The following is a 14,287-nucleotide window of genomic DNA, read 5'->3' on the forward strand; positions in this document are numbered from 1 at the left end:
AACAGAAAGAGGACCTCTTGATTGACCTCTGTTGGGGGGCTTCTGTAGACTTGATTAGTCTCACATGACAACATTGCTCTTACATGTGCGATATAGCAGATGACCATATCGTCATATTCAAGTTTTCAGTGTTTCCGCTGGTTGCAGCTGACATTACTTTAGTCACTATGTAGATAAGCTCAGGTTGCAGTATAATAGTTACTGAAAGGCTGTGTTGTTTTCTAGCACAGAAAATAAATAAAAAGTCCCTGTTTATGAAACATTGCTACGGCGTCTTCTACTCTTCGCAGCAGTTGGTCCAGACTGTGAACAGCTAGCTAGTTAGCAGCTTACTTTATTACAACAAAAGAAAAATGTGATAAATCATCTGATCACTCTGATTACTCTACACGGCTTCAAGCTTCACAGCTTCAAAATGTATTTGGGAGACCTCTGGTTTTAGGCTATTTTAATTGACGTTAGCCTGATTCGAAGTTGCTAAGTAGCTAGCTGTTCACATTCTGGAGCAACTTTGCTATGAAGAGTACAAGAAGATGCCGTAGTAACGTTACATAAACAGGGACTTTTTATTAATTTTCTGTGGCAGCAAACACAACACACAGCAATCTAGTAACTATTATACTGCAACCTCAGCTCAGCTACACACTTTATGGCTAAAGTAACGTAAGGGAAAGGTTCACTTTCACAACAACACTGCTGGTTGCCCACAAGGCCTCGGCTAGTAACACACAAAAACAGTTAGGCTGTGGGTGTGCTAACCAGAGGTGGAAGACGTATTCAGGTCCATTACTTGACCAAAAAAGTATTTTCACAGTGTGGTTGGTATTAGTACTACCAACTACACTGTGAAAATACTCCTCTATAAGTATGCACATTAAAATATTCCCTGTCTGTGTTTTATTATTATCAATGATGTTTCTGGATTAATATTACTGCTGCATTAATGTGTATGTTGCATTTTAGTGCCATAGATGTTTAAGGTTGAGCTCATTTTAACTACTTTATATGCTGTTGGGTAGTTTAATCTACAGCAGTGCGTCATATTCTTTTAAGATCATATGTTTGCACTATTGCACTAGAATTGTTATGAATTGTATGTTATTTTAGACACAATGTGTATATCAAGATATATATCGTATATCGTGGCATAGCCTAAAAATATCAAGATATTATTTAGAAGCTATATTGCCCAACCCTACTCTTACACCAAGACAGCAGGTCTAACTGTCTGTGATCACAGACAGTTAGAGGCAACAGTGAGATGTTTTGTGTTTCAGTGAGGTATAACACAATACTTGTGTTTTTTATTAGGATTGAGGCAGTAATCGATATAGCTTAGTAGAAAAAAATAATGAGAACTTTTTGCATATTATCATAATGGTTTCTTAAGAGCAAAGAGAAAATGGCTGGCATTTCTCTAAAGAGAATCTTAAAAAACGGCATTTGTCAAGTGAACCTAGCAGGCCCAGGTTAGCCAAGGGCCATCATTAAGAATGTATCATTGTAGTAACACTTGCTCTTAATGAAGTTAACATGTTGCAAGGTGATTGAAATGTGTAACCTGATAGCTAAAACCTGTCTCCCTTTTTATGACCGGCACTGTGGGATTTTTTCACAAATGGCTTTTCTGTGCATGAAAGATAAATACAGATAAATATTAGATAGATCGTTAGAAACAAAAACTGACAACAAACTGTCTGCATCATGAAACGGCAGATTGCAAACTTGATGAGTTGGACCAGAGCTTTCATGTGTTTGTGCATTCGTGTGAGAGAGAATATTGAGGAGCACAAGTCACCAGTAGGCACCAACCTACTATCAGCGCCGCACCACAAGATAGACTGCAGGGAAGTCTGACAAAGTGGAAACCCAGTGAGTCATTTGGAAGTATTGCCTCTTTTGATATATGCCTTTACTACAGATGCTTGAATCCAACAGGAGGTGTTGTTCATGCTCCCTCAATTATTGCATCTGTCTGTGTGTTCCCAGAAATTTGTTTACACTTGTCATTGTTGCAGTGCTGTTATGTCAATGACTGTTGCTGTGAATGTGTTTGTCGCTGATGTTAACGAGCTGTTGAGGACCATCTGGCAGTATTTGTGTGTGTATATGATGAGACTTTGCTCCATGCATCACTGGAGGCCAGCTGGACCAGGCTCACATTGTGGCTACGTTTTTTGACTTTGTCCGTGTGGGAGACTTCCTGTAGTGTTGGCTCTGGAGCTGTTAATGCTGTAGATGTGTCTGTCTGGTGCCCCTAGCCATCTATACTGTACCTGCCTGTGTTTCTGGTAAATGCTGTCTCACTTCAGACTGGCTGCTTTTTCTGTGTCCCTACTAGGCTTTGATTCAGTTGCACAAAACATTTCCTTCAACATCTTCCCTCCAGCTTGTGCCATTAAGTCAGCATCCTTCCAGATTTTGTACACAACTATAGCAATAATGAGGGATTGCAACTGGAAGGTTACAACCCTCAAATCTTTGTTGCCTTGTTATCACAGAAGACGCTTCGGAATGTGATCCTTATGAGGATATAGGCCTAACGCATAAAAAGATGATCACACATTTAACAAAGACTTAATAAAGAATATAGATAATAGAGGCTTTGTTAACAGGTAGGAAGTTAAATCCATGCACAAAGGGAAGAGCAAAGCATAACTTGCAGCATAAATATTCTGTACAAGAAACCATAAATGAGGCAATATGAGAGTGATGTTCATACTGTGTGTTGATATGAAGAGAAGAGGTCAAAACATTCACCTTCTTCCTTAGTAAAGCCATTAGCTCTCTTAAAAGTATTTCGGACTTTAATTGCTGAAGTTATTAAAATTCCCTCTTTGACACTTTTATCTTCCTATAACAATTTAAAAGATGTTGGAATATTTAGTGTTAATCAAAAATTACAATGGCAAGTATATTGATGGAATAATAAACAAAACTCTTTTTTACAGTTCTGATTTCAAGCTTGTCATCTTGGCAATGAAAATAGGTTATCTAAGTTCATCTTCTGTCAGACTTCCTGATAACTTATCCAAATGTTGTCTTTCTAGTTTGGCTATGTCAGTTATTTTTGTGTTGTCTTACACTAAACAAAAGTGCTCTTGATCTTTTAAGGGGGACCCAAGCAGTTTTTTGCATGGTGTTTGTCACATTCCCACTAGATCCCATGGTTCACTTACAGGTGCTTTGAAGAGCCAAATGTTCCTGCAAAAAACATGAGTGGCAAGTTGGCAAGACGTTATGTGTTACCTGCTCTGTATATGTTTTTTTATATCTTAGACCTGACAATGAAGGCTGGTGGAAACACAAAAGTGGAAATATCTCCAGATGAAATGAATGTAGCTGAAGCTGTCTAGTGCAGTCTCTAAAACAAAGGGGGTAGACACAATATCATGAACACCTGTACAATCTAGTGCAATCCAATGCAATAGCCCTTCCTGAAACTGTGCTAGAGGGGTATTGATTCTGCTCTGGTACCTTTTCCCTTAATAGCTTGTGTTGACTTTAATTCCTACCAGAAAAAGGGGACCTGCAGCATTCCATTACATTTTACTTGTAATTTCCATGCCACTTATCAAAAACTAGTTATTAGTTCTAGTTCACACAAAGCTATGTTTGCACTGGTCTCTATGGGTTTAAGCTTTTATGCCTGTTGTACCAATGGTCACATCCCAACTTTGTGATGGCACAGGTTTTGTTTCTTTGACAGCTGATTGAATGGCTGATTAGGCTGAAAGACTAATGCTGGTGACACTGAAAGTCATTAGACTAAGGCTGGTTAGTCTAAATTATTGTCATTTGTTTAATCTTTTTGTAAAGTCAATTCAGCAAAGCTTTGAAATATTAAAATATTTTTTCATTAATGTTACCCAGCATTAAAGTGTTGCTGTATTGAGCCATGGACCATGCGCATTGGTGCCTTGGGCCTAGATAAGTTCTGTGTTTGTTTATTTTGATCTTATTTGTGAGGTCTTTTTGCGTCTAGCCACAAAAGTACCATCTGTGTTAGACTGGTACTGTTTCTTTTCATGTGTTGTCATTCAACATATCGGTCAGTTAGTCAGATTCTCCACTGCGTTTGAGTGCCTCAGGGAGGCCAAGGCAGCGATCATGTGGTGTGCAAACTGCTTCCCTCTTCTCAGAAAGTGACTCATCAAGAATGAGATTAGTCACAAATCTATACAATGGTGTGTGTTTTATCTTTAAAAGGCCCTGTTGTGGGTGTGCATTTCAGTATGCGAGACTGGAAGACTAAATAGTTTCTAATGGAGGCTTGAATAAACAACCTTATGATCAGTGCTTTTTTCCACAGAACATTGTTGTTCCCCAATCTATTTTTATTTGGCCTTGTTGTCTTAACAGCCTTTGTGTGTATCTTGAATGTAACGTCGCTGCCTGCCTGGGAGAGGACATTATGCCAGATGACGCTAACTCTCCCACACCCTCCACCCCTGTCCGCCCACATCCCTTAACACTCCCGGGTTTTGAGACAGAGTGGGAAGACAAAGATCTACTAAAAGTACACACACACATGCTAGAGCTAAACCTAAACAACCTCTGAGCTCTTCTGAATAAATGTGCAGATCTGTTTTGGTGTCATTGAATGAGTGAACATTTTTTGAATGAACTAATATTAGTGAGATGATAACTTTATCTTAAGTCATAATTAAATGCATGTGATTGTTTAGCTTTCTGTGTGTGTGTGTGTGTGTGTGTGTGTTAGTACTTGTAGAAGTTATTAATAATTAATAAAACAGATAATTGATAAAACAGATAGAAAAACACATTGTTTTTCAGTTGTCCCCCTTTACTTTTAAGTCCAATTTCTCATTCTAGCACCCAGTAGCTCAGACAGTTCCCCATACTACCAGCTCACTGTTGATGTTTTGAATTACAATGTGCATCAGTAACTTGAGAGGAAGTTTTGGGAATTAGAGGCGCTATAACATAATCCAAGTGTGTATCTTAACTTAAAAAAGGTGAAACTGTACAGTGCAGTGATGTTGATAGGTTTTCAATGTAGTGAGTCCCCGGGACCCAGAGGTGGTCATTTAAGTGGGTCCCAGGGAAATTGAGTGGATAACCAATAAAATGTGTGTTTTTTGACAAATTGTAGTGTTAAACTCGTGTTTAGGGATGGGTATCATTATGATTTTATTGATACTACTACTCTTATCTATACTCTCATCGGCTCTTTTTCATTACTAAATAATTGCTTTTTAAAAAATATTTAAAATAGTAAATTCAGGATTAGAATTGAATATTTTAAATATAACTAAATGTTGTTTTTAGAGCAGCAACAGTAATGTTTACAACAACAGTCACTATACAAACTAAATATCTCACTGGAAACAAATCTAAAATGTTAATAAAATAAATCATATCCCTGACATCATCATAATGAGTAAACTTGAAGAACACAGACATCAGTCAGTATCAGTCCCTGCTGTCCTCTGTCCTCCTCCCCCTGCTGCTGTTGTGATTCACTGCCTGCAGGTACTGCTGATAGAGAGAGGAGGGGCTGGTTTGTCTCAGCCACTAGCTAACTTTACAAGAATTTGCCAAATTTTAAGATACGTTATAGACTAAGCTAAACAGTTAGTCTACATACAGTTTTCATTTTAGCTTGTTTGTAACAATTTGCTATTAGCCGAGCTAGCGCGCTGTGCCTGTGTAAAACATAGCGGCAGCGGATGAGAGACTGAGGACAGAGCAGATTAAAATATCTCTTTCTACATGTTTACATGTTTATGCTTGTTAAATAGGTGTATTAATAACGAATTTGCTGTTTACTCTCAAAGGTTTTATTGCACTTACTTACAGTGATGAGTGTGAACTCGAGTAATCTTCGAGTTTCTTTGGACTGTTTCCACTGTGGCCTCTCTGCTGTTCGCTGACTTCGCTCCGTGTGCGTGTGTGTGTAGGAGCTCAGCCACAACACAGAGAGCAAGGGAGTTTATTTCTGTGATTTCAACACAGATTTTTTGTTCACAATGTAGCATTATCAGGGAAAAAATAGGTCCCCTGAACACATCGATAGTGAGTTTACTGCGTCCTTTTGGATTTTAATGGCGTCAGAGACGCAAAGGCGTGTACCTAGCAACATCACTGACAATGAATGAAATTATATGTGGTCTTTACTTGAGGAATTTCTAATTTGTTGTGTTGTACATAGAGCTGCAATGTTTAGTCAATCGATTATTTGATTAACAGAACATTAATTCATAACTTATTTGATAATTAATCATATAAGTCTTTTTTTTTAAGCAAAAATGTCAAACATTCTCAGTTCTTCTCTTCAGAATGTTAGTATTTGTTACTTTTCTCTCTTTTATATTATTCTAAACTGAATATATGGGTTTTTGACAAAACAAGACATTTGACTTCACGTTGCCTTTTATGGACCAAATGAATAGACAATTATTTGAGAAAATAATCAGCTGATTAATCAATAATAGAAATGATCAATTGTTGATCTAGTTGTACTTTACATGACAGTTATTGCTGCCATGATTGCACTTGATCAGGAATTTTTTTTCTCAATGCACACATACACAATGAAATTGTTTCAATATCGGGATAATGGTGCACACTTTTAGACAGTCTCTCCTGGAAGGCATTCATAGTGTTGCAGTGTTGTGCATGAAACGAGCCAGAAGTAGCTGTGTGTGTATGTATGTAAGTATGAAAAAGGAGAGCTTGAGAGAGAAGTTGTAAACCTTGTTTACTTCCTCACCACTGAACACCTGGCTATTTACTGCATGAAATTCTGAAGAGGTCAAAACTCCAGCAACACTTGTAGTAAGCAGAACAACTTTATTGTCAGACCATAAAGTTGTTCTGTATATTACAAGTGTTGCTGGAGTTGTAACTGTGTAGCCGTGTACTGAACTTGGACTCAAATGTAAATGGGGAAACATTAAATCATAATATTAAACACCGCTCAGGTGCTACGGAACATATTGTAGATTTGTTAAGTGGGATTTTTAATTGCTCGATAGCTAGATGAGTGTGTGAAATGTTTCGGATTTTTGGAATTTTATCATTCAAACCAATCGGAGGTCTATTTAACTATGTATTGGTTAATGATTCCAATAAAATTTTGTTAATGACTACTGACTAAATAAAGTAAAATTTTATTGAAGACTGTGTTTATAGACATGCTAATGACAGTATTCTATTTTTGTCTCTCCAGAGAGTCCAGCGAGGAGTGCAATGGGATCAGTGGTGCTCTGTCAGTGGAGTCTGTGCCGGGGCCAAGACTGAACTGGTGTCCTGCCAACACCACTACCCCTGCCCCAGCTCCAGCTCCAGCTCCCGCTCCGGGGCCCGAGCCCATGCCCAACCCTGTTAGAATGGGGGACGGCCTGGATGCAGCGCAGATGTCGGGCAACAGCAGTAGCAGCAGCCAGGGGCAGGCCCAATCAATGGGCAACCCCCCACCCCCAGAGTACATCAATCCAGACAGGCCCAAGCGCCAGACCAATCAGCTGCAGTACCTGCTCAAGATGGTGGTGAAGGCCCTGTGGAAGCACCAGTTTGCCTGGCCCTTTCATGCACCAGTGGATGCGATCAAACTTAACCTGCCTGTGAGTACTTTGTCTCTGTGTGGATGATGCCACATTCCTTTAAAACATTCATGGACACATTAGGCATCACATACAAATTGCTAACAGGTTCTCCGCATCTACACATTCCAGCTGTACATCTATGTTTTTTACATGTTGATTTTTGATGATTTATGTCTATTATTGTCTGTAAAACAACTAGGTCACCCCCTCCTTTACTGTATTTGTACATATTGTTTGAGATATCGGCTCATTTTCCTCCTTTCAGAAGTCAAATAGTAGTACTCGTTCTTGTACAGTGTAAAAACAACTTTCACACACATTATAAACTCTTCATCTTTCATTTCATTGTTGCAGAATTGAGTGTTTTTATATCAGTGTGCGCAGCTATAGAACTCCCTTTGGACCAGAGAATATTTTATGCTTATTGATGAACAAAATTAATGCCAGAGAGAGTGTGGAAAACCGATCACTGACATGCTTTGAAATTATCTTGTGCTCTGCTTTGTCTTGGTTGGTACATAAGCACAAGAAGAAAAGAAAAAGAAAATAAGAATCTCTTAAAACACCTTAAAAACTTTGTCATACATCTTCATATTTGGGATGTCTTTGTTGGCAAGGATAGCAGTTGATTTCAAGGTAGCGCTGACTCATCAAATCATAAAGATTTATTTTAATAAAAATGTTAACAGATGGTATGCATTACAGAATAATGGGTGAAATCCAAGATTAGTTACTTACTTCAGTTAATTATAAAATTCATGATAAAAAACTTATTGCTTAATTGTTGAAGAAATTGCAATAAAAGAGAGAGGTTTTTTTTTACTTTTAACATTATTTTCAAAGCTAACTTCAAATTGAATCACAGCAGCTTCATCATACCTGTACTTATGTCACATTGTTGAAAAACAGAGTTCCTTTCTTGCATTGTTGACATATTCATATGCAACCTTTTCAGGACTACTACACAATAATCAAAAATCCTATGGACATGGGAACAATCAAGAAAAGGCTTGAGAACAGTTACTACTGCAATGCCCAAGAATGTATCCAAGACTTCAACACGATGTTTACCAACTGCTACATATACAACAAGGTAACATTGTTGTACACTGGAGCCTTTGTTACCATAAAGTGCCAAAGATTCTGATATGCCTCCACTTTTGCTAAGACTGTTTGTCTCCTCCTGCAGCCTGGAGATGACATAGTCTTAATGGCTGAGGCGTTAGAGAAGGCTTTCCTCCAAAAGGTTACAGAAATGCCTCAGGAAGAAACTGAGATTATTGTCATGACAGGCAAGGGACGTGGCCGGGGCCGGCGAGATGGAGGTATGTGATTTACCCCTTTACACTATCTTGCAGTCAACACATGTTCTTGGAGCTGGCCTCTGTGAGATGGGATATTTATCCAAGTGTCTTGTTCTCTCATCAAGGTCTGAACTTGAAACCAGGGGCCATCATTGATTCTTCGTCCACGACTCCTCAAACACGTGGCCTGTCAAACCTCTCAGCAGTACCACAGACCAGAGGACCAGTGCAGGGCCCGCCTTCACTACCTCCCCAGCCTTTGATGCAGGCCCTGCCGTCCCACGTGCCCCCAACGTTACCCAGCCATGCACCACAGCTTGGAGCTCCCTACTCCCTGGGCCAGTCAGACTGTGCTCCTCAAGTTCCCATCATGACTTCTGTGCCTCCCCCTGCTCAGACCTCCCTTCCCCCAGCATCCATCCAGAGCACTGCCCCTATGCTGCAGAACCCTATAACCATGACCAAAGTGAGTGTGATTTGACACAGGGACATATGCTTGGGCACATATTTCACCATGCTTGGGCGCATTAGACCGGTGTGGTTAAGTTTTGGCATCTCATTCTAATCACTTATTTCCTTGCCCCTTTGCCCCATTTCTGTGCTTTCTTTATATTCACTTCTATCTAGCAAAGAAAGAGCCAGAAAAGGAAAGCAGACACTACAACGCCCACAGCAAATGACCAACTGAGTGAGTCTTCACCAGCAGAGTCCAAATCTGGGAAGACACTACCCAGGCGAGAGAGTACCCGGCCTATGAAACTGATGAAGAAGGATGCTCCAGACTCCCAGCATCACATAGGCATGGGGATGGGACTGAGCGGACCAAGTGGAGGTCATAGCCCCAAACCACAGGATCAGCTGGGATACTGCGCTAGTCTGGTTAGGGATATGCTGTCCAAGAAGCACGCTGCTTATGCCTGGCCATTCTACAAACCTGTTGATGTGGATGCACTGGGACTACACGATTATCATGATATCATCAAACATCCAATGGACCTCAGCACCATCAAGGTGTGTTGAAGACGGCATAGTTTACCAACGGTACCATAAGATATTGAAGAGAGAGGATATGTGGCATGGCAAGTAATTAATATCCTTGATGTGTTTAATAGGCCAAGCTGGAGAACAGGCAATACCGGGAACCCCAGGAGTTCGCTGCTGACGTACGATTAATGTTTTCCAACTGCTACAAATATAATCCACCAGACCATGAGGTGGTAGCTATGGCACGCAAGCTACAGGTAAATATAGTCAACATGCAAACAGTGTTGCTTAGGGCAGGCAGTTCATCAATATAGACTTTAATTAATATGATCACATAAATTATATCAGCCATCATGATATTTCATTATTTTCCCTGGTATTAGGGATGGATTGTATCACAATTATATTATTAATATGCTTGGGTATTTGAAAATGGTATAAGGTATAATAGTCAATACCATAATGTTTGTAATCCATGTTTTGTAGTTACACAACGTTATGTTTGAAATGTATTAACTGTCCTGTTTAATAGTACTGGAAATTGGGTCTGGAATGCTAATCATCCTGTCAGGCATGTGTCAGCTAACTTGCAAGCATCCACTTACAGAGAAAAGTGAGCAGCAATTAGAGCATGTCACTGTTGTGAAAAATCAATTTTGAATAAGTTGTATGCTTTTGACAATAATATTAACAGTATTTTCTGTTGATTGTTCACAGTAGAACACTTTTGCCAGGATGCTACCTTAGTGCTCTGTCAGTGTACTAACCCAATTTACTCACAACCTGAACAAACAGGTTCATATTTTTTACTATAAACCTGGTGATGAAACAACATGTATTTGACTGTTTTACAGTTTATTTTTTTTGTTGAACAATAAAACTACTTGACCAGAGGTTTGTTATATTTGTCCATGGTTTCACATGTCCAGTCTATCACATCTGACAAATTTCTGTCTTAATGTTTGTTGTTGTAGTGTTTTGAGTCTGTTCCTACAAACATACACATATGTTTTGCTTAGCTTGTTTATTTCTTTTCATTTTAAAGGATGTCTTTGAGATGCGCTTTGCCAAGATGCCTGATGAACCTGAGAGCAAGCCACTGGTTTCTGCCCCAGCTCCTACACTTCACCATCCTGCCCCTGTTAAGCCCCAGCCTCCTTTGGCTCACGTCGCCTCGTCTTCAGACAGCTCCAGTGACTCGTCCTCTGAGTCTGAGTCTTCCACAGATGACTCTGAAGAAGAGAGAGCCCAGAGGTTGGCAGAGCTCCAGGAACAGGTCAGTGACCAGAGAAGATTTAAGATGGCTGCAAATTTGTTGTCCTGCCCCTTGTTACCCTTTGTTGAGAACTGGTCTCTTCTCTTGATACAGTTGAAGGCTGTCCACGAGCAGCTGGCTGCCCTGTCCCAACCACAAGCCAGCAAACCAAAGAGAAAAGAGAAGGAAAAGAAGGAGAAGAAGAAAGATAAGCATAAGAAGAAAGGAGGCATACCTAGCCTTGTAGATGAGATCCAGGATGCTACACCTGTTTCGCAGCTCTCTAAGAAGACCAAGACCAGTAACAATAACAACAAAGAGGTTGTTCCCAAGAAGAAACCCAGGTGGGTATTAAACTTGTATAAATGGTCATCAGAGGACATGTTTTACATGCAGGTGTTTTTCTTTTAAATAAATATTATCCTTAAAAGATTGATTGTTGTATTCCAAGAAGGCGATTGGTTGGTATCTTTGAGTTGACACAGTCTTACAATATGCAATATGTTCCATGATTGATAGGTTATCTTTATTATGTCTTATTCACATGTTTTAGTTGTAGTTGTAATTTGAGGTGTGTTTCTAGAAAGTTACTCTATAAATAAAGGCTCATCAGTGATACATACATATGGGTAAATTACACATTTGTGTTTTGCCTTTGTAGTAAAAAGGAAGGGATGAAAAGCAATCATCCCTCCAACCTGCAGCTGGTTCCCAGCCTTGAAGACGACCTGGGGGCAGCTGGGTCATCAGCTACAGGGGAAAAGTGCAAACCTATGACATACGAAGAGAAGAGGCAGCTAAGCTTGGACATCAACAAGCTTCCTGGTGACAAGCTTGGCCGTGTAGTGCATATCATCCAGTCCAGAGAGCCCTCACTCAAAAACTCAAACCCAGATGAGATCGAGATTGACTTTGAGACACTAAAGCCTTCCACTCTGCGCGAGCTGGAGAGATATGTGTCTTCCTGCCTCCGCAAGAAGAAAAGGGCTCCAGGTAAGCCACTCTAGGAAACCAGCAACAGGAACTGGTCACTCTCTGTGAAAACACCTGAGTGTGTGATTCTCTAGTTTATTTAGAAATTGAAATTACGAAATTACTCCCAAGTAATTTTCACATTGATGCTTTATTCTGGAAATGCAAATGAACATATAGTTGTTGTTGTTTTGCAGTTGAGAAGCCTGTGGAGTCCTTGGCTACCTCCAAAAAGATTGGATCCTCTTCAGAGAGCAGTGGCTCCAGCACAGACAGTGAAGCTGAGGCCACAGGTGACTTACTACAAATTTGACCACTCAAATGCCCATAATCAAAATCACAAAATTAAAGGTATAATATGTAACTTTTCCGCATTAAAATGTCTAAAAACGACTAGACTTATGTTATATATTTTGTTGAGTTGTGTACTTACATTATCTTAAATGTTTCCAACAATTTTCAAACCTAGAGAAATCCGTAATTTCTGTTTCATTTGGTTGCCTGTCAATGGTGTCATATCCCCTTTGCGCATGCGTCACTGTTGTGGTTGTCTGCCAGATGCTGCCATAAATTTACTTTTTATCCAGTTTTAAGCCACATTTTTACAATACACTTTTTAGATTTTGGTCCTTTTTTAACTATATATTTTAACCGGATTAAGGATTTTAGTCATTGGACATCTGGACCTTAAGTTATCAGAGAAACGAGCTGAGCAAACGTTAGCGGCAGCTCTGCTCGCAGCCCCTCCGGGACGTCCTTTGTCCGCTGAACACCATCGGAGAAACACTGATTTTTTAACGTGAAACTGCTTTATTCAGTGTTGTTACTGGTTTTAATCACATGGTCAGTTTGTTTTGGAGAAGAGGAGACCTCTGCGGATAATTCGGCTACCGGTAAAAACCTCCTGAACAATGAACACTGAAGGTGGTGAAGACAACAACTCCCATGATCCAAAGCTACTTCACAACGTCACCAAACACCACCTTTTGTTATTGTTTTGATTGAGAGACCCCTAGCGGCAGAAAATTACATATTGTGCGTTTAAGTACCTAATCTTTATTTCACTTTTTTTCAGAAATTATAAAGCAGCAGAAGAAGAAGGGCCAGCTTCTGAAGGAGGGGAAGAAGATGCACCCTCACATTCAGAGCGGCCCTGCTCAGACTGGGCTTCATTCCCAAGCTGCAGGCCTTCAGTCCAGCAGTCAGATTAAACAGCAGCAGCAGCCATCTCCTGCAGGCTTCCTTGCTCCACCTGTAGCTGCTCTGGAGTCTTCCCAGTTACTGGAGAGTAGCTTTGATTCCCTGCCACCTTTTGCCCAGCCCCTTATGCATCTGTCCCACCACACAGGCAACTCCTCCTCACCTGCACCACCACACCTCAACGCTCATTCTGCTGGGCCAGTTTCCCCTGAGACCCACCCCTTCCTCAACCAGCATCCCATCCTCCCATCTCCAGGTAAGGTTGTATGCAGGCTGCTGCATTTTTGACGGGACCAATACTAATGGCTACTGTGATTTTCATTGTTTCTGCAGGTGTAACTGCAATCCCTCTAAGAATAATGACTCCTACAAAGTCAACCAGTCCCCATCAGGTTTTCGAAATTGGCACACGCCATGTCTACATAAATAGCAAAATAAACATTACAATTTCTGTTGGTTGATCATTTCACTCTTAAGTGTGCCATTTAAACCACATCTAACAAAATGTCTGTCTACTTTGATCTTACTCCAACCAACAATGATTTTGAATTTAGGAGAGCAAGCAGAGGGAGAATGGATATTGTTGTTGTTTTATTTACAGTGCACTTTGGTTGTCATATAACCAATAACCTACAGTTTCCATAAATCTGACCTCATGCTTTTCACTCGTTGTTCATTAAACCTTTTAATAGGACTGTTAGGACTGTTGTAATGAGCATGGCCATTCCTTTTTTTTTTTCTTTTTTTAATTTACCCTCACCATTTTTTGCTCAGAAAATATGTAAATAAACACTGCTGTCTCCTGCAGTAGTATGTGTTATACACCATTGGCTTTTACTCATTGACAAATTACACATTGCAGTGGGGAGCATTTTCATAAATTCCTGTTTTTATCAGTTCCCACAAAATAACTGTAAAATGCAGGTACACATTTTGCAAACAGAACTGTTGTTTTTTGTTTTTAAAGTAAACATGTCAAGGATCACCATCACAAAAGTTAT

General features: G+C 39.9%; 1 protein-coding gene across 4 annotated transcripts in view; it reads left to right on the plus strand.

Moving 5' to 3' along the window:
* brd4 (bromodomain containing 4) overlaps positions 1-14,287 on the plus strand; it is a 30,130-nt gene that overhangs the window by 9,433 nt on the left and 6,410 nt on the right. For all 4 annotated transcript variants that reach the window (XM_044181747.1, XM_044181748.1, XM_044181746.1 and 1 more), the window contains exons 2-12: positions 7,196-7,589; positions 8,527-8,664; positions 8,761-8,896; positions 9,001-9,341; positions 9,503-9,886; positions 9,988-10,116; positions 10,905-11,135; positions 11,229-11,458; positions 11,776-12,107; positions 12,284-12,379; positions 13,162-13,542. In XM_044181747.1, the coding sequence (XP_044037682.1) occupies positions 7,196-7,589; positions 8,527-8,664; positions 8,761-8,896; positions 9,001-9,341; positions 9,503-9,886; positions 9,988-10,116; positions 10,905-11,135; positions 11,229-11,458; positions 11,776-12,107; positions 12,284-12,379; positions 13,162-13,542 (2,792 nt within the window). The remainder of the gene's footprint in view (positions 1-7,195; positions 7,590-8,526; positions 8,665-8,760; positions 8,897-9,000; positions 9,342-9,502; positions 9,887-9,987; positions 10,117-10,904; positions 11,136-11,228; positions 11,459-11,775; positions 12,108-12,283; positions 12,380-13,161; positions 13,543-14,287) is intronic.

Source organism: Siniperca chuatsi, linkage group LG21 (assembly GCF_020085105.1).
Source record: "Siniperca chuatsi isolate FFG_IHB_CAS linkage group LG21, ASM2008510v1, whole genome shotgun sequence".
In the NCBI taxonomy this organism is placed as follows: Eukaryota; Metazoa; Chordata; class Actinopteri; order Centrarchiformes; family Sinipercidae; genus Siniperca; species Siniperca chuatsi.